A 25,968-nucleotide genomic window follows, 5' to 3' on the forward strand; every position below is an offset into this window, starting at 1 on the left:
TTTTGTTTAACTTTTGCTGATGTTCATCTTAGAGAGATCTTTTCAAGAGAGTACCCATTCTGTTCAGCTCATCTTCCAAGTATGTTGTCATGCCTGACAGAAATTTCTTCTTGGTTTCCAGCACTGCTTGCACACTAGATGGAATAGTTCTGTCATGGCTGGGTCTCCAAAGGATCTCGATAATTTTGAGGGAATACCATCTGCTTCAAGGGTGCTGGCAAATTCTTCTCACAGTATCATGTCTCCTATTCCAGCTTAATCCACTACTTCTCCCCATTCTTTAACATTGTGTCTGACATTTCCCTTGTAAACTTTTCACATATGTTCTTTCCAGCTCTGCCCCTGGAATTGTTTTGCCAGTTAGACTATGGTTTTGAAATATCTGTCTTATCACTATATAAACAAACTGAAACCTTCCGATGGCTCTAGGTCCCTTCGATACATACATCTTTATTTCATGGTTCTTAAACCACTTATTAGCAATGATTAAACTACGCTCTAAGAAAAATTCTACCAGGTGGCTTTTCCTTTCATTTATTTCCCCCAGTCCAATGTTCTCCTATTATTTCAATGTTTTAAATTCCCTTGTATAGTGCTTATATGCTACAGTTTTACCTTGAAAATGACAGGGTGTACACCTGTCAAAATATTGGCAGTTGTCAGTAACATCACCCAGCTGCATTCCCTCAAGTTATTTGAACATTGTATATGCTGGGAGAAACTCAAGTCTCCTCATACATTATTTGAATCTCTTCAGCATTTGTGGAACTCGTGGACTTGTAAACTTTTACTATGTTGTAGGGATTGGCTACATGTCTATCTTGGCTAAAATAATGTGTTCACTATGCTGTTCATAACAGTGTATCTGCATTCCCATTTTCTTATCCATTATTAGACTTATTCCTGCATTACCTCTATCTGATTTTATACTCCTAGTCCTGTACTCACATAATCAGAAGTCCTGTTCTTCCAGCCACCACACTTCATTAATTTCCACTATTGTATCTCCAAACTGTTCATTTCCCTTTTGAAATTCTCTAGCCTACCTACCTGATTAATGGATTTAACAACCTACGCTTTGGCATGCAGAATGCCAGTTTTGTTTTTCCTGATGACTACATCCTCCTGAGTAGTTCCCGTCTGGAGATCTTTCAAAATATTTTACTCACACGCCTTTGGGAAAACAAGAACTGTAGTTTCCCCTTGCTTTCTGCTGTTCATGGCAGCAACATAGCAAGGTCATGTTGGCTAATGTTACAATGCCAAATCAGTCAACAACCCAACCGCAACTACTGAAAAGGCTGCTGTTACCACCTCAGGAGCCACAGGTTTGCCTCACATCTCTACATATATTCCTCCATTGTAGCTACTTGGTATGGTACTACTGTTGAGGAATGGAAGCCACAGCATTCCTACTAGATCCAAGGTTCATGATGGGAAATTATAATAGTATGATTATGAATCAAAATTATATTCAGGCTACTGTGCATTATATGTAATAATCAAGTCTCTTTTTGTTATTTATATAACAAGAAGAGACTGTGATTATAGTGTTGTAAAAGCTCCTTTCAAATGTACAATTAAATCATTTGTATAATCAATATTGTAATCAATATTTTTTTCAAAAGGGAGTTAGAAGTTAGAATAGCTTTGTATCCGACATGTGTCATCTGCTGGTTAAATTGTGTCTACCTCACCATTGTTGAAACACAAAATTCTTTATTGTGGTGAACAACATTGTTAGCGAAGGCATCAGGGTGATGCACCAAATGTTGTAACAAGCAGGGAGCAAAAGCACTTGAATAAAGGGAAGAAATGTAAAGTTAATATTTGTGACTAAAAGGACAACAAACACAAGACAGCAAGACAGTGAGTGATTGTGGATGCCCTAATTTATGAAGGAGAACTGCTCCTGTTCCTGGAAAAGCATTACCTAGTGAGGTGATTCGAACAGTGTTGTAATTGCTGCTCGTAATGAAAAAACATTTCTCACAATTCGGTAGCCAAAAAGTAGTACACAAGGTGTGGCAATTAAATAACTGACCTGGTGCTACAAAATATTTTATTGGTCACCAATTACATTATAAACTTTATCACCCTGAATGTACTCACCTTGCTGATGTCTAGAACACTCCATATGAATTTTCCTTTGTTCAGAGCAGTCGTGGAAGTTCACTGCTGTCAACTTGTTGAGAACATCTGTTGCTCTAGCTTTCACTGTAAAATCATATCCTCTTTGCCTTTCTGGCTGGTATGACTCTTTTGGGGGGGGGGGGGGGGGGCACAGGGGGCCAGGTCAGGCGAATGCTGTGGGCAGTCCAGTTCTGCAAATAACACCTTCACAGATAAGGCAGAAAGGACTGGCATACTCTTGGTAAACTATCCCCAATTTGCTTTCCACAAATCAAATCTTCATTTCTTCAATCATTCACGAATGTCTCAATGAATGTAGACAATTCCACACTGTTGTTGTGGTCTTTAGTCCTGAGACTGGTTTGATGCAGCTCTCCATGCTACTCTGTGCAAGCAAATCATACAGTAAACCTGCATGTCCTCGGGAAAAATTACGGCTGTAGTTTCCCCTTGCTTTCAGCCGTTCGCAGTACCAGAACAGCAAGGCCATTTTGGTTAATGTTACAAGGCCAGATCAGTCAATCATCCAGACTGTTGCCCCTGCAACTACTGAAAAGGCTGCTGCCCCTCTTCAGGAACCACACGTTTCTCTGGCCTCTCAACAGATACCCCTCAGATTCCACACTAGACAAAGAAAAAGAAAGAACATTCATCATGGCTTTGAAACTTTATTTGCTCATCTTCAACCCAACACCAGTAAGGTCCAGCTCTTCCACCGTATTAGTTGGCACTTTGTTTCCGGATAAGAAATCATGATTCATCACAAGTAATACTTTTGTCTTTTTCTGTATCATTATCAAAACTGTTTCAATTGACTGCAGAAATGTTCATTTTTGATTCCTTTTGGTCTGTAGTGAGAAGTTTTGGCACTATTTTTGTGCAAACATTGTGCATGCTGAATGAGTCATGTACAATATGAGGTATACTTCCTCTGTTAATTCCTGAGATTTCAGCAAGAGCTTGGATACTCAGACAACAATTTTCATGGATCAACTTATGAAGTTTCTCGATGTTGCTATCCGTTTTTGATGTTGATGGTTGTCCAGGATGTGGATGACTTCAGCCACTTCACGTCCCTCCTTAAACTCTTTGAACACTAAAAAGCTCACATTCACAATAAACACTCACATCTGAACAGTTCTCCTTCTTCATGTCTATATATTTATGTCTCAACATAGTCACCCTGGTGACCAACACATAGCTCCCAATCAGAGACCAGTTTGTTAATACCATCACTGTAGAATATTTGACTTTGTTGGTGGAGCCACAGCATCATCTCTGCTTGCACTGCTTCATCACTATCAAAGTGAAGTTCTCAAAGGTGTTCTTTAAGTTTTGGAGATAGACGAAAATAAAATGGGGCCAAGTCAGGACATCTACATCTACATCTACATCTACATTGATACTCCGCAAGCCACCCAACGGTGTGTGGCGGAGGGCACTTTACGTGCCACTGTCATTACCTCCCTTTCCTGTTCCAGTCGCGTATGGTTCGTGGGAAGAACGACTGTCTGAAAGCCTCCGTGCGCGCTCTAATCTCTCTACATCTAAGGAGGATGACGGATGACAGTGAGACAAAGGCATTGGATTGTTGCAGATCACACAGCACTTGTGTGTGATATGGTGCTGTCATCCAGAAGGAGAGGGTGCTCCATGTGTGGACTAACTCTTCAAATTCGTACTTTCAGTTTTGTGTGAGTTTTCACATGCACTGGCACAGTCACGTTACACAGCACCATGTTACACACAAAACTTCAGAGCCCTCAAGCGGCTGAGGGTTGCAATTTGCATCAGCAAAGGGGGAAAGTTGACCAAGTAATATGCACAAATGTAATACTTCAACTGATACTGAGCACAAAATAAAAAATTTGGAGGCATTATGTTCTGACATAACCACAAACGTTGGAACGAAGAGGTGAAATCAAAGACCAGAGAAGGCAGTGAAGAATCGGCAGCCAACGGTAGGTGGAATCGGACGGTGCCACGGCATCCAAAGCAGCATATAAAAGCAGCTCATGCTAGCCTCGGCTGCACAAGATTGTCCTGAATCTGCAATGTAATTAGTGCTATGCTGTACAGATCTGTAACAAGTGGTTCCCTGGACTTGGTGTATAGCAAGAACTGTGTTGTTTTCATGTCGCCTCTTGCTAGCGACATTTGCTGTAGAAAAGTTAAGTGTTGCCAATTTGCCTTTCTAGAAATAAAACTACTAATGTTGTTTGTTTGAAATTGTTGTATAGCATTCTGAGAGTGCTGCATCCCGTAGGCACCCTATTAGCGACGAGAGGGCAAGACACCACAACTGAAAGTCTTATCACCGAACTACGTGCCTGCCAGCCACAGACTTCTTTTTTTTTGTGTATATTGTGCCGACGCCTCAATTCTCTCTTGTCTTTGCTTTGCAGGGGCGCTCACTTTGCTTTACTCGTTTCTTGTCATTTTTGCTAAAAGTTTTTTCAGGTGGGTGTTGCAGAACATTTCTTTGATTTTGTCGTTATTTCCATTGCTTGCCATAAATATTTTTTGCATTTGTGTCTTCCAATATGATCCCCCCACCTGTGCCGCCCCATGCTCAGGCACCACAGTGCAAGCATTAGATGCCACACAGCTAATGCAGATGTTTCAGTTTCAGACTACCCAGACTTCAACACTTCTCAACACAGTGCAGCAACTACTCGGCAACGCTACGTGCTCGTCAGAACCAGCACCTTCTACTACAGCTGCTATACCACCTTTTTGCAAATTTTGTGAGCAGGATGAGGAATGGTTCGAGTGATTGGCCCAGTTTGAGTTGCATTTACTCACCCACAATGTTCCAGCTACTGTGAAACTTCCTTATCCATTACCAACAGTAGGAAGTGCAGTGTTCCACTTTATCAACAAACTTTTTCCTAATGCCACTCTGAGTGAACTGTCTTATGAAATGGTTATCTCTTCATTAACTACCCATTATGACCAACAAGTGAATGTGGTAGCAGCTAGGTATTAATTCGTCAATTGCAAAAAAAATGGCCAGAACAAACATATCGTGAGTGGGTAATCGATTTGCAGAGTTTGAGAAGAAAATGCAAATTTAAATGTGCTTGTGGTTCTTTATATTCAGATGTAATGTTATGTGATGCGATCATCTACAATGTGCCCAATTTCAAAATCAAAGAACAGATGTTAAAACGGTCCGATCCATCATTTCCGCAGGCAGTGCAAATACTAGAATAGTATGATTCTGATGTCTTGTTGGCTCATACATTTGAGCAGCCAGCTGTTTGTTGGGTTGTGTCCCTTAGTCGTGATCGCCCCACTCCGCACTGGCAGCGTGTGCTACCCACGCCAGGTAAACAACACCTGTCCACACTGCGAAAGCAGTTTGCTAAACAGGCGGCTACAGAGGCAAACAGAATTACGTCTTGCCCTCACTGTTATACACAGCACAAATGCCAAAACTGCCCCTCTCGACAAGCTCAGTGTTACGATTGTGGTAGGAAAGGACATGTGCAATCCATATGTTTGCAACGGAACAACCATTAGAATTTAGCCCACTCACAAAACTCTCATCATAAGGCCCATGTCATTAATGCAGTATAATCAAAGTCTGCAACTAGCAATCATGCAGTTTCGTCAGTGACATGTCAGTCAAACAAACTTTTTGTTCATTTACTTATTTGTGGGAAACGCGTGAAATTTCAGTTGGACATGGATGCCTCTATCACATCGCCAAATCTAGGCTCCCCAAGCCTGTCTGAAACTAGCATGCAACTGACGGCTTATAACGGACAAGACATTTCCATTCTCGGAACATGTACTTTGCCTGCCTTGTATCAATCGCATACGCGAACTGTGAATTTTGCAGTGTTACAATCACGCAAGTGTGACAACATATTTGGTCTTTATTCTTTTGTTTAGTTTAGTTTTGACATTCAGGACTATGTGTTGTCAGTGTCTGCATTCAATGCATAAGACAGTGTAGCTAGCTTGCTAAAAGAATTCCCAGAACTCTTTTCTGAAGGTTTAGGCAAAGTTAACAATTTTGACGCATATATTAGGTTGAAAGACAATGCTCAGCTGAAATTTTGCCACGCCAGAACTGTTCCCATTGCATTACACGACAAAGTTGCTGCTGAACTTAAAGAATTGCAAGGTAGTGGAGTTATTGCACCCATATCAACTAGTCAATGGGCAAGTCCATAGCTTTTGCTCCCCAAACCTTCAGGTCGCATTTGCCTCTGTGTTGACTGTAAGTCTACAGTCAACCCACAAACTGTATTTGATACTTATCCACCACGCCCAGATGGACAAATTAGATGCTGGACGGTACTTTTCTAAAATTGATTTGCGCAACACATAGCTTCAAATACCGCTCAATGAAGAATCTCAAAACATTTGTGTAGTAAATACTCGTTTGGGCCTGTTTAAATATTTGCATTTGCCTTTTGGCAGTGCTTCCGCACCCACCGTTTTCCTACGGTATTTGGAACAACTGATTGAACAAGTGCCAAACTGTTAAATCTATTTGGACAATATTGTAGTAGCAGGTCATACACCTGAAGAACATATTGCAAATTTACGGGCTTTGTTCCATGTGTTATCTGATGCAGGACTGAAGTGCAGACTGGACAAGTGTGACTTTCTTAAACCTGAGTTGCAGTATCTTGGTCATGTCATAAACACTCAAGGTGCACATCCTCTGCAGTCGCATTTGCTAGCCATATGAGACTTGGCAGTTCCTTGTAATATCGCAGAATTGCAGTCAGTTTTAGGAAAAATGAACTATTATATTTGGTTCATACTGAATGCTGCACAAATCGCAGCTCCAATGCATCGCTTGCATCACAAAAATGTCCCCTTTGTTTGTACAGATGAGTGCCAAGTAGCTTTTCAAAAACTTAAAGATGTATTGCTCAGTGATCGATGCTAAGTTCAACTTGATCCTGAAAAACCAGTTACATTGCAAGTTGATGCTTCCTCTTATGGAATTGGATACTTTCGCACAGAATTGATGATAAAGACAAACCCATTGCTTTCGCAACTAAAGTGTTATCCAAAGCTCAGTGAAACTATTCACAAATTGAAAAAGAGGCATTAGCTATAGTTTATGGTGTCACTAAATTTCACCACTATTTGCATGTCAGAAAATTCTACTTAGTTATGGTTCCTGTACGAACTGCTCAAAAATTGCAAAGATGGGCTTTGTTGCTGTCTCAATACCAGCACGAGATTGTGTATCATCTGACAGCTCAACATGATAATGCGGACGCACTTTCACGCCTTCCGATTGCCCCTATCACAGACTTTTATGCTTCTGCTGCATCTTGTCATATCGATGCTCAGAATTCTGAATTGCTTAAGTCTTTTCCGCTGAGCTATACGACAATTGCACAGGCCTTGGAAGCTGATCCAGATTTGAACATTTTGCTCAATGATATTTGCACATCTTGGCCTCACTCCTTGAATAGCACAAAGAATTCTGTAGTGCACCAATACTTTGCACATCAGCACAGCCTCGCTGTACAGAAAGGTGTGATTCTTGTTCAAAATGACAATGGACAGTCATTTGTACTGATTCCTAAAGTTTTGCAAAAACAAGTGTTGCAGTTACTTCACTAAGGATGCTGGTGGATTGTTCATATGAAACAGCTAGCGTGTCGGCACTGTACTTGGCAGGGCATGGGCGCCAAAATAGAACAGGTGATGTCACAGTGTCACACATGTGCAGAAAATCATTCTGCTCCACTGCAAAAGTTCTCTGCTTGGCCTAAGTCGCAATCGCCACGACAACGTGTGCACTTAGACTTTGCAGGACCTTTTTGGAACACTCGCTGGGTAATTGTGGTTGACTCATGTAGCAAGATTCCGTTTACTGTGCCAATGGCCTTGACAATGTCACATAGCACAATTCAGGTGTTGTCTTCGATTTCTTGTCTTGAAGGTTCACCTGAAGCAATAGTGTAAGACAACGGACCTCAGTTCACGTCACATGAATTTAAAACATTCTGTCAATGCAATGGCATATTGTATCTAACTAGTGCGCCATTCCATCCACAGTCATACGGCGAAGCTGAACATTTTGTCAAAAGATTCAAGCAGCAGATGGCCAAACTTCGCTCTGCACACACCAGGAATCAAGCCTTGCCACTGTTTCGAGCCTCGTATTGTTCGCACCCACGAGATGGACCATCGCCAGCAGTGTTGCTTCGCGGCCACCACCATCGTACACTGCTCCACCCTCCTCAGCATCCGGCGGCGCAGGAAGGCTGGAAGTATCGCTTTGCGCCACATGATATTGTCTTTTATAGGGTTTTTAGCAGGACCAGATGGTGGGGGCAAAGCGAGATCGTCCATCAACTAGGTGCTTGCATGTATCTTGTTACAGATCTGGATGGTTTGCAGCGCCACCATCAAAATAAACTTCAATTCTGTTACATACATGATGATCTCACAGTTTCTCTTCCCCCAGACTCATGGGTCCAGATGACAGTGCAGCCGCAGCAGCCGCCGGAAGGTGTCATCACGATACCACGGGACGACCCGATGGAGATGGAGCCTTCACCTCCTCTGCCTCCGCTCATCCTACCCATGGAGCTGGACCCGACCGCACTGAAGCAATCGCTGTTGTCTTCATTTGGTTCATGGTAGCAGGGGGTGGATGCGTACTCTTCTGGTTGTTTTCCAAGGGACGTTTCTGCCACAGCGCAGGCCGGATGCAGCCACAGCTTTTGGCTCATCAGAGTGTCCACCCTCCTGCAGCCCCCCGCCATTGTCGCACACCGTGCACGACGACTGTCCGTCAGTTTGGGGGGGGGGGGGGGGGGGGGAGGAATTTTCTGGCATAACCAGAAATGCTAGAACGAAGAGGTGAAACAAAAGACCAGAGAAGGCACTGAAGAATCGGTGGCCAATGGTGGGCAGAACTGGACCGCGCCACACCAGAAGCACCACCTACAACAGCTGCGTATAAATGCAGCTCATGCTAGCCTCGGCCAAACAAGATTGGCCTGAGTCTGCAATGTAACTATTGCTATGCTGTACAGATCTGTAACAAGTGGTTTCTTGGACTTGGTGTATAGCAAGAACTGTGTTGTTTTCATGTCGCCTCTCGCTAGCGACATCTGCTGTAGAAAAGTTAAGTATTGTCAATTTGCCTTTCTAGAAATAAAACTACTAATGTTGTTTGTTTGAAATTGTTGTATAGCATTCTGAGAACGCTGCATCCCGTAGGCACCCTATTAGCGACGAGAGGGCAAGACACCACATATATATAGTGTGACATTTAGTCAAAACTAGAATGTTCTTAACATAATTCCTGTCTTTTATATGATTTTCAATTGAATGAAGGCTAAATATATCAAATTATGTTAGAGATGTTTAAAATATTAGGATGGAATTTCGCTCTTTTTTAGGAAAGAATTTGCCACGTTTTCATATGGGAGATTTTACACACTTGATTATGACAAGCAGCCTCAATGTTTGGCTTTCCAGTGGACTGAGACGGCTGCTGAAAGTAACACTGCTTCCATGAGGTTTTTGCATGAAAGCATTGCGAGGAAGGGCACAGCAGAGAAAGCTTCATGCATTCTGAAGTATGTTCTTACACGTTTCAATCCACTCAATGATGGTGGTGTTCGATAACTGATAATCTGACCTGGCTGTTGTATTGAGGAGAACAACGAGCAGATGATTTCCTTTTTCCAAAATCTGGTTGCCCATAAATTTTTCACTTCTGTAGACCACACTTTCTCATTACAGGTCAGAGTTTCTTACCTTGTGATTGGTATTTTGCACTTATATGCCTTTGTGTATATCACCAGGATGACTGGATTCCAGCTATTCAACAGATTTCTTGTCTGTAAGATGGAACCTGGGGATTTCAGATATCTTACCACACTAGATCAAGGAGTTCAAAATAACTGAATATGCCTGGCTACAAATTTCAGTTGAGCACCCTTCTATATTAAAAGGAAGAAAAAGTAATGATATCCTGCAACCATGGATTTGTCAAAGCATTGTGCAGAAGCAGAGAGGTACTGGGATAGGCAATGCATTACTATCAAAATTTTCAGTCTACTGTTTTGTCCATCAAAAGCAACAAGAAGAAAAAGTCGACATGTATAGTACATCCCAGCTGAAAAATGGAATTCCCATCGGCTATTACGTACCCATCTAGTCCCTTCTCTGTTCCCATTCCAGCACTACAGAGCCCACTATTCCACCAATGCACCCAGTCTTTTTACTTCTCTCCTTTCTGGTAACCCCTACCCCACTCTCCCCCACCCTCCGTCTGATCTCTCAACCTCACTCTCCACCTTGTTCCTGCATGCTGCCCGCAGCACTTTACTGTCCCCCACCCCTACTGTGCTCACAGTTATATGCTTCATATATGAGAAGCATTTATTGAGATTAAATGTAAGTTATATTGTACGCATAAAGACACTATGATTATACATACAGTGGAACTTTGCTTTTACATTCTCCGATTTTACGTTTTTGTGATTCTATACCATAAATTTGTAGCTGCCATGAAAAACCCGTAAGGTCAATACTACAAATTCCCCAAATTTACATTTCTTCCTAGTAAGGTTTAGCTCAGTCTGGGTACTTACTCAATGTCTTGCTTGACTTTATCCCGTTTTCTTCCTATTGATATTTGATGTGACTGAACGAGTTATAAGTGGCACAAAAGACAGATGGTTCATACCATGGATGGTGATGGAGTTACGGGATTATTTTACGCCATTGTGAAGAGAGGAGATGCGAGAGGAAATGCTGATGTAATCCACAATCGGTGTCCACAACGCAACTTGCAACAGTTAGCTTCACAGTGCAATTATGGTACAACTACTGGTAGGTTGCAGCGGTAATGGAAAAAATAAGGCAGTCAACGTGATGTGTTCCGGACCGTGCCAATTCGTGATGAAGGGGCCCAGCCACCATCTTTTATTGTTCCACTTACAACTCAATCTCATCTTTTTGTATTCGGGGGAGTAGCCCTTCACCGATGGGAGTGCAGATAGGGTGAAAGCATTTTGTGAAGTGCTGAAAATATATTTTTCATGCATCTCCACTATATGGTGAGTAGCAACTTTCCTTCTCATAATATTGTTGCATTCCATCCTGGATTTTCCACTGTTTGATAGATGTCACATGGAAATAGGACAAGGGTTTTGCAAAAGCACATTTTAAAGACTTTCGTGTTCACATCTGACATGATACAGCTGCTATTCATGTATATACTTTGCACCACACATTGTGATCGTAAAGACTGGCAGCAGTGATAGACGACATGAAGGGAAATTTTAGCACCTGAGCTTTCTTCCAAATTTACATTTCACACAGTGCACAGAAATTCAGTGAGCCGACTTCTAATAAGCTTGGGGAAGTAAATTTATTTTTTCACATCTCTGTCTCTCTCTTCATGGTTAAAATAACACTTTAATGGTGGTAAGCATGCAGCTCGTAAGAAAAGTAAGAAACAGTAACAGCAATGATAACAAAATATGTCATTAAGCGGATGTATTTATGCTTGTGGTTTAGGCACCTAGCTGCTGTGATATTTCTGGTTTAATTCAACATGTTCATCAATTTTTGTTCCTCGTTCCCTGTTTCTCCATGAATGTTATGCGGGAAGAGTGACTGGTGGCAAACATCGGTATGAGCTCTAATTTCTCTGACTTTTTTTTCTTTTGTGGTCAGTTTTTGAGACATGTTGGGTGAAGTAATATGTTATCCAACTCTTATTTTAATATACACTCTTAAAATTTTAACAGTAAACTTCTCCATAATGCACAACACCTGTCTTGAGTGTCTAAGACTGTAGTTTGTTGAACATTTACATAACTCTCTTGAACTGACTAAACCGTCCCATGGTAAAATGCACCACTCTTCAGTGGATCTTCTCTCTCTTCCATTAATCCAAATTAATAAGGGTTCCAGACTGATGAATGATATTCAACAAACAGTCTAACAAGTGCTTTGCAAGCCACTTCTTTCGCAGATGAATTAGGGCTTTGTATGCCACTTCTTTTGCAGATGAATTACATTTCCCTAAGATTCTCTGAATTACATTTCCCTAAGAGTCTCTCAATGAATCTCAGCCTGGCCCCTGCTTTATCTACTATTTGTTTTATTTGGTCATTCCGCTTTAAGCTGCTCTGGATGGTTACTCCTAGGTGTTTTATGGCAGTAGTTGGTCCACTGCATTGTCACCAATAGTGTAACTGAACGGTAGAAGATCTCTTCATCTATTTAAATGCAATAATTTACATTTGTTTACATTTAGGAACTGCATGGTCCAGCACCATTCATCAATCCTCTGCAGATCTTTCTGCATTTTAATGCAGTCTTCTGGCACTGCAATCTTCCTATAGAAAACATTACTATCTGTGAGTAGAGGCAGGAAGCTTCCAGTTTTACCCACTAAAATCATTAATATAAATTGTAGACAATAATAGCTCTACAACACCGCCTTGGGTTCTCCTAAAATTACCTTTACATCAGTCACTTTTGCTCCCTTTAAGAACAACTCGCTAAGCTCACATTCTGATCAGTAGATCATAGTGTGGAACTGTACTGAACAGCTTTCATAAGTCAAGGAATACGGCATTTACCTGAAGACCTTTGTCTATAGTGCTCTGGATCTTGTGGATCAACAGTGTAAGCAGAATTTCGCAAGATCTCTGTGGAAATTTTCTATAAAAGATTTTTATTCTCCATAAAGTCATAATCTATGAGCACAATAAATGTTTCATAATTCTACAACTGACTGATGTCAGTGATATTGGCCTATAATTATGTATACCTCTCTGGTAATTCTCCTAGAAAATCAGAAAAAAATTGAACATTTTTCACTTGCTAGATACCCTTTGCCATTCCAGCAATACATGATACACTACTGCTAGAATGAGAGTAAACTCTTCTGCATAATTTCTGTAGACCCTTTCCGGCACCTCGTCTAGTCCAGATGCCTTACCACTGTTGAGAAATTTGAGTAAATTTTACTCCAGAATCCAATACCTTAACAACTACCATTCAGAAATTTGTGCGATGACTAAGGGGGAACCACGTTAAAATAATCCATGGTGAAAAAATTTTAGAAGAATGAATTAAGTGTTGACCTTCTTTCTCTCATTTTGTATTTCAGTGCTAGTATGGTCACAGGAACTAAACAGATTATTTTGGTCCATTCACCAACTTCTTTGCAAGACCAAAACTTCTTACAATATTCCGAATTACAACAGAGCAGAGACTACAATCATTATCCACATATACCAATAATTTAAAGGTTATCCAGTGCACTTTTTCAGACAGTTACAAATGTTGTAACAAATACTCCACTTTTTAAGGATTTTACTGAACCAAAAATAGTTGAAAATATGAAGATTTGCCTGGTAACATTAGTAATGCAGTTTCAGTGGAAGAGTGACTGGTACAACTACTAATTCTAAGATAATATTTTGTCATTTTTTATCCAAATCTACTTTACGTACTGCATCCGTCACTTGTACATTTTTATTTTGAAATTTTACTGAATAAAAACATTAGGTTAGGTGAAATAGAGGAACCAATTTACAAAAATTATTATGCCTAACACCATCCAGCAAGAACTGGTTGTGCTGATTTGTATGCCTCTGGTCCCAGATAGCTTTGCATTCAAGAACTGCTGAAATTGATGCCTTTGTAAAATTGTCACTGGTAGTTCTCACTTGTGAAACTGTCCGAGGCTCTCAACAACTTGTGTATTGGTTACACACCAAATAAGTCTATCAGTGGATACTCAATGCATACAAAGAAGCATTATAAAAAATTAACAGATTTATTTGACACCCAGGCGGGTATTGCAGAAAACTGAACTGGCAAACACTTGATGACAGGTGCCAACTATCCTATGAAATCCTACTTACAAAGTTCCAAGACCTAGTAATGAGGAATCTACAAATATACAATAATCACCTACATACTGTTCCTGTAGGGATCACAATGACAAAATTAGACTAATTACAGTGTGCATGGAGGCATTAAATGCTCGTCCCTGTGCTCTATACGTGAATGGAACTGGAAAAAAGTGATTAGTAGTACAACAGGAAATAGATCTGTCAAGCGCAATGGTTTGCAGAGTACAAATGCTAATGTGGATGTAGGTTATGCTGCCCAAGACTCTGCATCCAGCTCAAAGCACAAACAGGTTTGATATCCTTGTCTGACGAGCAGTGATCCTGAAAGTTAAATGCACTGGTAAGACTCAATGGCCATGCCAGTGATGTGCGAGCAGCAAGATTCAGCATAAGTACCCTCTTACACTCGTTTTGGATTCTTTCAGCTTTTATTTGTAAACTAAGATTTGACTTCACTTAAAACAGAGATTAAATGGTCATTGCTTTTCTAGCAACTTTCTAAGACTGTTACTGAACCATGGTTGGTCTTTCCCATGCCTCACAATCTTGCTTGGTACATACTCATCTACAGCATCCAGTTGAACTACACATCTTCATCCTCCGAACTCTATATTTAATGCTGCCTGTAATTTTTATCCACTCACTCTTGGTGAGCAGAGATATTTTCCTATATTTCAAAACAATTCATGAAAAATCAGTGGTCATCATTGCAGTCACAGCCTTACGACCACTAATGCCTTTCTTTACATTAAATAATTCAACAAGTTCAGCTTTGTAAGTTACTAGATGGTCTAAAGCATTGCTCTCATGAGTTGGTTCTCCAACTAGCTGTTTGATGTACACCTTAAATAAGATATTCGGAATAACCTCAGGTGAATCCTTGCCAACACCAGTTTCAACCATGAGTCTTGCCTATTACAATAACATGTTCTGAAAATTTACTTATGATGTTCTCCAAAATTTCTCTGAAATTCTATGCCAATGCAGCTGCTGATGTAGGTGGTCTATGACAATGTTTGATTATCAAGAAACTTCCTGGCAGATTAAAACTGTGTGATGGAACCACACTTCTTTACAGCAAAAAATAGCTGCCAACACTGCCATGTAGCAAATCACTTGGGTATAAGCTCACCAGACAAAATATTAACCATACCCTTAAAAGGGCATTATACAGTAGAACCTCAGTTAAGCGTCACTTTTGGGACCGGCGAAGGATTGGAACACTAAAAAGGTCAATCAGAGAATGAAACAAGTCATTTACAGAGCTCAAAACTATGTAATACATCAAAATTAAGTAAAAAAAAAAAAAAAGATTATATTTCTGATGAATAGAAAGAAAACAGAATTTTAGACACTGAAAATCTAGTTCTGAAAGTGTCAAATGATTTTTGTTTCAATTTCTTCTCTTTGTTGCTGCATTATACCACTTCTTTCCCAACAATATGTGCATAGCTGTAGTGGTTGGCTGTTGTTCCAAATATTTCAGGGCAGTCTCAAACGCATCCTTTGCTGCAGAGTGCCTGATCTTTTTGTCTTCTTCCTTTTCTTCACCATCTGACTCTTCTCGGTCAACACTGTACTGTTGCAAAAGAAGATCGATGATCTGATAATCTTCAAACTCTTCATTGGTGACAGCAGCAACGTTATCTTCTGCTAATGATTCCTCTACGTCATCATGTTGGATATCATTCTGGAGTGTTTGCAAATCAGTGGTTTAATCTGCACTGCCTGACTCATTAGTTTCTGGAAGTTCATGCTCTTGGTTTAGTCTAGGACAAACCTTTTCCCATGATTTTTGTAGAGTGGTTTTCTTAAGGTCACCGTTTCCTATGAGTTTTTAGAGTGGTTTCCTTAAGTTCTTCCCAAACTTGAGCACCTGAGTAAAACTGCACCTTTTATGCTGATGCTTTTCATTCTTTCAAAAGGACCACAACTCTCTTCTCTTTTTTTCTAACAAAGCACTCATGATTTCCTCATGTAATGTCATTTTAACCACACAGTAATACCCTGGTCCATTGATTGGATTATTGAAGTCACCCGGGGCATGGGGAAAGGGCGAGGGGGTGGTCAAATACAGCTTTTATGTTACCTTGTTGAAGTTCAGACTCTGAGGGGTGCGTTGGGGCATTGTCAAATAATGCAATTGCGTGGTGTGGTAGGTTTTTTGATCTCAAATATTTATTAACGGCAGGAACAAATGCAACAAAAACATTTTTTAAAACACATTACCATTCATTCATGAACCATTTTAGCTTTGTAATAAACAGGAAGTGCTGATATGTTTACATTTTTGAAGAATCGTGACTAAGTGCATTGAACTTGGTGTGACAGGAGTAAAATCAATCAATAATGCTAGCACACTTTTCAGCACAGGGTGCAGACAGATGGCCAGATATCTGTGAAGTTAGTTAATCGAAGGTTAGATAATCGAGGCTCTCCTGTAGTGAATGAAATAAGGGCTGTGAAGTGGTGTGTGCCAGTTGGCTCTACGGAATCAGTGCAGTAAGATGGTTAGATGCTGAGATGTGACAGTGTAGACAGGCACTATCATATTTAGAAATGTTCACGACCATACTGTGAACGAATTTGCTTGATCTGTGAGTGTACCAACACTGACTGTCCAACATTTCTATAATGAATGGTGTGCCGCTCAAAACCATATAACATGGCATCTCAACAGAGGTAACAAAAATATCATGACTGATGTGGACTAGAGACAACTGTCACACCTCATCAATGAGATTTGGTTTCAAACCCAACAGGTACTGCTGCTTTCAATGACTGCAGGTTCATTGTGACTATTTTCTGTATGAAAAACATGAAGGGAAAGGCATTCAACAGGGTTGGTTGGGGGGGGGGGGGGGGGTGTTCTGGGGAAGGAGACCAGACAGCGAGGTCATCGGTCTCATTGGATTAGGGAAGGATGGGGAAGGAAGTCGGCCGTGCCCTTTGAAAGGAACCAACCCGGCATTTGCCTGGAGCGATTTAGGGAAATCACGGAAAACCTAAACCAGGATGGCCGTACGTGGGATTGAACCATCATCCTCCCGAATGCGAGTCCAGTGCATTCAACAGTCATTTGGAGTTGTGCAATGCAAAATACCATGGTCCCTGCGCCACATAATCTTGAATGTCTTTGATGGGACAAACAACACAGGAATGAGACAGCAGCTAACTGTGCCATGCAGAGTTGCTGCGCAGTTAGGGGAGCCATGTCACGGATTGCGCGGCCACTCCTGCCGGAGGTTCGAGTCCTCCCTCGGGCATGGATGTGTGTGATGCCCTTAGCATAAGTTAGTTTAAGTAGTGTGTAAGTCTAGGGATTGATGACTTTAGCAGTTTGGTCCCTTAGGAATTCACACACATTTCAACATTTTTGCAGATGTGGTGGGATCTGAAGAGTCACAATTTTGTCCCTTTCAAATAATGTATGGTGTATGATGTTGAGTGGTCTACCGTCCCAAAGAGTAGATCAACCTAGAGTTTGGACTGGAGTGGGTTCTGTGATGTTATGGAGGTAATTTTTATACCATGACTTTGGCCCATTCATTCATGTTACACTGACCATGAGCTAAGACGTTTACTTGAAAATCTTTGGAGTACAACTGTTGCCACATCCACTCCATCTTCGTGATGAATGTGTTGTGAACACTTCAGTTTTCTAAGATGACAACACATACCATCAAAGGGCAGCATATTAAAAAACAAAGATGCTGTGACTTACCAAACGAGAAAGCGCTAGTAGATAGACACAATAAAAAACACACAAACACACACACAAATTTCAAGCTTTCGCAACCCACGGTTGCTTCATCAGGAAAGAGGGAGGGAGAGGGAAAGACGAAAGGATGTGGGTTTTAAGGAAGAGGGGAAAAAAGGACAGGTCTACACTCGCGCGCGACACACACACACACACACACACACACACACACACACACACACACACACACACACACACATCCATCCGCACATATACAGACGCAGGCAGACATATGTAAATGCAAAGAGGTTGGGCAGAGATGTCAGTCGAGGAGGAAGTACAGAGCCAAGGATGTTGTTGAATGACAAGTGATGTACGAGGGGTGGCAACTTGAAATTAGCGGAGGTTGAGGCCTGGTGGGTAACGGGAAGAGAGGATATATTGAAGGGCAAGTTCCCATCTCTGGAGTTCTGATAGGTTGGTGTCAGTGGGAAGTATCCAGATAACCCGGATGGTGTAACACTGTGCCAAGATGTGCTGGCCATGCACCAAGGCATGTTTAGCCACTGGGTGATCCTCATTACCAACAAACACTGTCTGCCTGTGTCCATTCATGCGAATGGACAGTTTGTTGCTGGTCATTCCCACATAGAAGGCTTCACAGTGTAGGCAGGTCAGTTGGTATATCACGTGGGTGCTTTCACACGTGGCTCTGCCTTTGATCGTGCGCACCTTCCGGGTCACAGGACTGGAGTAGTCTCTGGTGTGGGGGTGCATGGGACAGGTTTTATACCGGGGGCGGCTACAAGGGTAGGAGCCAGAGGGTAGGGAAGGAGATTTTGGGATTTCATAGGGATGAACCAAGAGGTTACGAAGGTTAGGTGGACGGTGGAAAGACACTCTTGGTGGCGTCGGGAGGATTTCATGAAGGATGGATCTCATTTCAGGGCAGGATTTGAGGAAGTCGTATACCAGCTGGAGAGCCACATTCAGAGTCTGATCCAGTCCCGGAAAGTATCCTGTCACAAGTGAGGCACTTTTGGAGTTCTTCTGTGGGAGGTTCTGGGTTTGAGGGGATGAGGAAGTGGCTCTGGTTATTTGCTTCTGTACCAGGCCGGGAGGGTAGTTGCGGGATGCGAAAGCTGTTTTCAGGTTGTTGGTGTAATGGTTCAGGGATTCAGGACTGGAGCAGATTCGTTTGATATGCAATGGGTGGCAGCTGTTATAATGGAGGTACTGTTGCTTGATGATGGGTTTGATGTGGACGGATGTGTGGAGCTGGTCATTGGACAGATGGAGGTCAACGTCGAGGAAAGTGACATGGGATTTGGAGTAGGACCACGTGAATCTGATGGGACCAAAAGAGTTGAGGTTGGAGAGGAAATTCTGGAGTTCTTCTTCACTGTGAGTCCAGGTCATGAAGATGTCATTAATAAAACTGTACCAAACTTTGGGTTGGCAGGCCTGGGTAACCAAGAAGACTTCCTTTAAGTGATGCATAAATAGGTTGGCGTACGAGGAGGCCATCCTGGTACACATGGCTGTTCCCTTTAATTGTTGGTGTGTCTGGCCTTCAAAAGTGAAGAAGTTGTGAGTGAGTTAGGATGAAGCTGGCTAAGGCAATGAGGAAAGAGGTTTTAGGTAGGGTGGCAGGTGATCGGTGTGAAAGGAAGTGCTCCATCACTGCGACGCCCTGGACGTGTGGGATATTTGTGTATAAGGAAGTGGGATCAATGGTTAGAAGGATGGTTTCCGGGGGTAACAGATTTGGTAAGGATTCCAGGCGTTCGAGAAAGTGGTTGGTGTCTTTGATGAAGGATGGGAGACTGCATGTAATGGGTTGAAGGTGTTGATCTATGTAGGCAGAGATACTTTCTGTGGGGGCTTGGTAACCAGCTACAATGGGGTTTAGGTTTGTGAATTTTATGAAGTAGGTAGAAGGGGTGTGGGGTGCCGGTGGGGTCAGGAGGCTGATGGAGTCAGATGAAAGGTTTCAACCCATGCAGTCTCCCATCCTTCATCAAAGACACCAACCACTTTCTTGGATGCCTGGAATCCTTACCAAATCTGTTACCCCCGGAAAACATCCTTGTAACCATTGATCCCACTTCCTTATACACAAATATCCCACACATCCAGGGCGTCGCTGCGATGGAGCACTTCCTTTCACGCCGATCACCTGCCACCCTACCTAAAACCTCTTTCCTCATTGCCTTAGCCACCTTCATCCTAACTCACAACTTCTTCACTTTTGAAGGCCAGATACACCAACAATTAAAGGGAACAGCCATGTGTACCAGGATGGCCTCCTCGTACGCCAACCTATTTATGCATCACTTAAAGGAAGTCTTCTTGGTTACCCAGGCCTGCCAACCCAAAGTTTGGTACAGTTTTATTAATGACATCTTCATGACCTGGACTCACAGTGAAGAAGAACTCCAGAATTTCCTCTCCAACCTCAACTCTTTTGGTCCCATCAGATTCACGTGGTCCTACTCCAAATCCCATGCCACTTTCCTCGACGTTGACCTCCATCTGTCCAATGGCCAGCTCCACACATCCGTCCACATCAAACCCATCAACAAGCAACAGTACCTCCATTATAACAGCTGCCACCCATTGCATATCAAACGAATCTGCTCCAGTCCTGAATCCCTGAACCATTACACCAACAACCTGAAAACAGCTTTCGCATCCCGCAACTACCCTCCCGGCCTGGTACAGAAGCAAATAACCAGAGCCACTTCCTCATCCCCTCAAACCCAGAACCTCCCACAGAAGAACCCCAAAAGTGCCTCACTTGTGACAGGATACTTTCCGGGACTGAATCAGACTCTGAATGTGGCTCTCCAGCAGGGATACGACTTCCTCAAATCCTGCCCTGAAATGAGATCCATCCTTCATGAAATCCTCCCGACTCCACCAAGTGTGTGTTTCCGCCGTCCACCTAACCTTCGTAACCTCTTGGTTCATCCCTATGAAATCCCAAAACCACCTTCCCTACCCTCTGGCTCCTACCCTTGTAGCCGCCCCCGGTGTACAACCTGTCCCATGCACCCTCCCACCACCACCTACTTCAGTCCTGTGACCCGGAAGGTGCACACGATCAAAGGCAGAGCCACGTGTGAAGGCACCCACGTGATTTACCAACTGACCTGCCTACACTGTGAAGCCTTCTATGTGGGAATGACCAGCAACAAACTGTTCATTCGCATGAATAGACACAGGCAGACAGTGTTTGTTGGTAATGAGGATCACCCAGTGGCTAAACATGCCTTGGTGCACGGCCAGCACATCTTGGCACAGTGTTACACCGTCCGGGTTATCTGGATACTTCCCACTGACACCAACCTATCAGAACTCCGGAGATGGGAACTTGCCCTTCAATATATCCTCTCTTCCCGTTACCCACCAGGCCTCAACCTCCGCTAATTTCAAGTTGCCGCCCCTTGTACATCACTTGTCATTCAACAACATCCTTGGCTCTGTACTTCCTCCTCGACTGACATCTCTGCCCAACCTCTTTGCATTTACATATGTCTGCCTGCGTCTGTATATGTGCGGATGGATATGTGTGTGTGTGTGTGTGTGTGTGTGTGTGTGTGTGTGTGTGTGTGTGTGTGTATACCTGTCCTTTTTTCCCCCTAAGGTAAGTCTTTCCACTCGCGGGATTGGAATGACTCCTTACCCTCTCCCTTAAAACCCACATCCTTTCGTCTTTCCCTCTCCCTCCCTCTTTCCTGATGAAGCAACCGTGGGTTGCGAAAGCTTGAAATTTGTGTGTTTTTTATTGTGTCTATCTACCAGCACTTTCTCATTTGGTAAGTCACAGCATCTTTGTTTTGTAATATATTTTTCCCATGTGGAATGTTTCTTTCTATTTTACATATATGAATGCTCTTGCAATTTCCTGATAATATATTAACAATTCTTTTTTCCGATTTGCAAGGACAAAAGTTCCCACTCAAAGTAATGTGGCTGACCTGTCTTCAGTTTTGGTTGCCATTTTATAATGGATGTGGAATGGGTTCGAATTGCACGCCCCCTCCCCTTTGCCATGTGCACACCACACGTACTCTACTACATGCTGAGTAACCCCTTTCTTCATGTAGTGATTGCCTCATCTATTAAGGGGGGGGGGGGGGGGGGGGGGGAGGATCCTGTGATTTTCCACCCAATAGAGATCGAGAAATTGGCATTCGACATAGTCACAGCATCATTTGAGACACTGGTTTACACCTTTTCTGAATACAATGCTTGCATCTTTGTCTACACCCACCCTCACTACAGGTGGGCCCATGCTTCACCTGTCCTTCCATTTTAACCTCCGCTAACCTACCTGCCTCTTCTCTACAAGATAAGAGCAAATATTTTCGAAAGCTTGGGTAGTGTGCCATACTGTTAATTTACTAAATAGATCACCTCCTAAATGTATGTACTGGCTAGCAACTGTGTCCTATATTTTAATAAATTGTACTTTTCTCTTTTTAGCTAAACTTGATCGAAGAGGATGCTTTATTGTTGTTATATGCATCATGTGATCAGGTGAATAATTATGGGGCTAACATCTACTTCATGACAGAAGTTTGGATTTAGAAATAAATTATCAATCACTGTAGTGCTGTTTCCTGCTACTTGTTACTACTCTGAACAATACTATCTGAAGTGGGGTCAAAATTGAAATAGCTATGTACATATACCTCCCAGTTACTGAAGCTGTTCAATACAATACTCGCTGCAATACTCATTGAGACATATGTTCTTTGATTTTATTGTTTACAGAGCCACTCAAACTTTCCTTGTGACATACTTAGAATAATGTGATGCAAACTTGTACTCCTCTACCACCAATAGCTTTTGACTCTTTTCAGTCTTTTCCCATATTATACCACACCTACATTACTTCATTATAGGCCCAGTCAAAGTAAAATGCAGGTTTTCCACTGCATTCACATTGGCAACAATACACAAATATGAAATCTATTAGTTAACATGTAAATTGAAAATGAAAAGAACTACTGTATGTCAATACTTCCTTGAAAATAGGTTCTCTGCTACTTGTGAGACACAATTTGCCACATTAAATAAAAATTTAACAAACACCTACCAGTTCCTCTGGTCAAAACACACACGTAGAATGAGTCGGCATGAGTAACAAAGTTCTCTTTCACCAGAGTGGCAGTGTACACAGCACTCTTATATTCTTCCCAAGTAACTGGTTGCCAAGAACTTAGCGTACAACACAGCTTTGCAGGAAAATTTTTACGTAGTGTATGTGGCACAGATACAACACCAGTTTCTGTAAAGCAAGAAAATCTTCAATGACACACAATGAAATCAATTTTCACAAATGAATGGTATCCATATTTCATTACTAGAAACTTTCTGATCAGAATTCTTCACAATTTTCATTATGCACCATATTACAAAATTTATTAAGAACTGAGAAATAAAATATGTGTTACACAGTATAGCGTATTTATGCAGCTCACTGATGGGTGGAAAACTTTGAGGACATGTCAAAATCTTGTTCTCAACATTTGGGAACAAATAACGAGGCTAATCAAAACTTTAAATGTTCCTTGTCTCACTGTTGGTTAAAACTGAGGGCAAATTAAATAAACTATGTTAAAAGACTAACACATTGTAGACAGCTGTGCCATCTGATAAAACTAAAACCCCGTGTGTAACAGGATTCTGACCTATCCAAAATTTTATAACAGCAGTGTGTTTCGAAGGGTGTGTGCTGAAAGTGGTGGTGGTGGTTGTTGGGATGTTTAAGGGGGACTAAACAGTGTGCTGAAAGTGTGCTGGTGACTAATATCAACTATAGCTTGTCCAGGTGCTGATCACATGGGTATGTCCCCTTCCTCTTGTCTTTACAGCAGTGGAAGATTATTCTGAACAGTTCCCCCCACTTCTACTGAGAACCTGATGGGTCGACAGTGGTACAATGAGGGAATCAGAGCAGACAAGGACTGTTGAAGCTGTGCACAGACACATTAAATTCAATACAGAGGTGAGTCCCAAACATAAGCCAAAGAAAAATTGATGAGCACTGCGAGAGTGTCCACACTTGAGTCAATCAATGTATTTCATTGGAAACTGAGATTCTCTGTAACTCTAACGGGTGTCCTAGATTACTGTTAGGTAATTTATTGTCCTATGTATGTCCATCACACTTCAGTAATTTTAAAATGAAGCTGAGCTTCTTCAGCTGTTAGTCACGCAAGAAATTTTACCCTGTTCAAATCTCTCAGTCCTAATCTGCAAAGTATTCCTTTGATTCGATCCCAAATGGTACCCCTACTCTCAATCATTTGTAGTACAGGCTCTTAGAAGTTTGTCTGTACAGTGGTACTAAATTGTGAGCAATGTACTAAATTATGAGCAATCAACTGTTCACCAGTTTCTGCATTGATGCTACCTACAGAGATTGTCTAGCCAAAAGTATTCCTGGGTGAGTGACTTCAGCTGTGAAAGCCTTAAAATTTTCCTATCAACTTAAAGAAACAGTTTAAAACTGAAAACGATGTCACTCATTATGAGTTCTGTTACAATAAAACTACAATGAGCTGCATGAAAATGAGCTATTGGTTGCCACTTCCAATAAGATACCACTCCACAATCACTTGAGGAATACTATTTACTGGCGAAAAGATTTGAAAACCTGATGGCAACAACACTTCACCCCATGCAAGACAGGAACATTATTAGAACTATTCTGTTATTTTCTTTACCTTAAAAAAATAAACAAATAAATAAAAATTTATAAAAATAATCTTATACTTGGTGCGAAAGACCTCTAGCATCCAGGCCAAGTTATCTACAAGGGTCATCTTTTAAATTCTTACAATTTCTAGATGGAACTGTTGTGATGTAACATTACCGTTTTAAAATTTGTCATTTATTATCTGAAAATGGCTGAGTAGTTTACAGTAAGCAATTAAACAGACAAAAAAATAGAAAGTTCATGAGAAGGTTTTTTATTATTTTCATAAAGGCCTAACTCAACAATAATGTCTTGAATCACTTCATACAACTTTTGGCAATCAATTGTCTCCAGCAAAGGAATATTTTGTATAGGCTGTATATACATGCTGTCTTTTTCTTTTTAAGGTCTCTCACGGAGCAAAAACAAGGAAAACTGAAGATGCTTTAAATAAAGTAAAATGCGCCTAGTCAAAATGCAGCTTTTGAAAGTATGGTGTTACATTTGACAATGGAAGAAATAATGGCTTAATACCAAAACTTTTGTGTGGTTTTGTTATGTTTTTTTGTAAGTGGTGAGTATACTTAGGGATGCATAGTGTCTTCTGTACGGGATGGCGATTGCTGTAACTGTACAAGAGAAAGTACCTGTGAAGCCGTCTCCGCACATTTCATGCATCATCATCCCAGATTGGGGTTTTGCAGTAAATTCAGAGTAAATGCTCCAGCATTAACAATATTGGGAACAATTCATGAACAAACAGTAGGTCTAGTTTAGAAGAGCTAACTGTACTGTTCTGTAGGGAATATATGGAAAATATATGGAATATGTGGAAGACACTACTGAAGATTCACTTTGTATTTATTTAAAAGAATTTTATGTTGAGTTAAAGAATCTTCCTTCTAGTAATATTACATACTGCAGAGGGGAAGTCCAAGAAATTTACACAGCTGCAGTCAACAGCTATAATGCGCAGAGTAGTGCTCAATAATTTTTAGCTCACCTAAAAATCAAAACTATGAAAAGTTAATATTCTCAAAGGAGGGAAAATCACAATCTGGAATCTTTGTGACAGCATCCAGAACAATAAATGTTGGAATTGGACCAAGTTCCTGAAGAATGCTAATAATAACTACAAAATGGGAAATTATTCAAGCAGAATTTGGAATTTTAACTGAAGTTTTACTGGGCAATTATCACTGTTGTTAACAACAGAATATTAAGAAGTGTGTAGTTAAAAAAATGAGAACACTGTCCACAGAAGAAGGTGTAAGTAGCTGAATGATGAACACTAACTTCACTTAACGAAGGTTTATTCAGCACTTGCACATACAAGAGCCCAGAGCGAACTGTCTCCAGCCAGAATGTATACAGTATATATACAGCTACAGAATATTCCAGTACAATGATTCTTTACATATGTGGATACTTCTAGAATGTACTCGAACTGAATAAAGTAACTAAAATTCTACAGTCCAGGTGAGTTTTGAACTCACGACCCTCCGCGGAACAGTTTAGTATCATAACCACTACACAACAGT

General features: G+C 41.4%; 1 protein-coding gene across 1 annotated transcript in view; it reads right to left on the minus strand.

Annotated features, from left to right (window-relative positions):
- LOC124803001 (THO complex subunit 5 homolog) overlaps nucleotides 1-25,968 on the minus strand; it is a 160,361-nt gene that overhangs the window by 21,671 nt on the left and 112,722 nt on the right. Inside the window, exon 11 of the mRNA XM_047264107.1 lies at nucleotides 22,823-23,014. Within this exon, the coding sequence (XP_047120063.1) occupies nucleotides 22,823-23,014 (192 nt within the window). The remainder of the gene's footprint in view (nucleotides 1-22,822; nucleotides 23,015-25,968) is intronic.

Source organism: Schistocerca piceifrons, chromosome 6 (assembly GCF_021461385.2).
Source record: "Schistocerca piceifrons isolate TAMUIC-IGC-003096 chromosome 6, iqSchPice1.1, whole genome shotgun sequence".
Classification (NCBI taxonomy): domain Eukaryota; kingdom Metazoa; phylum Arthropoda; class Insecta; order Orthoptera; family Acrididae; genus Schistocerca; species Schistocerca piceifrons.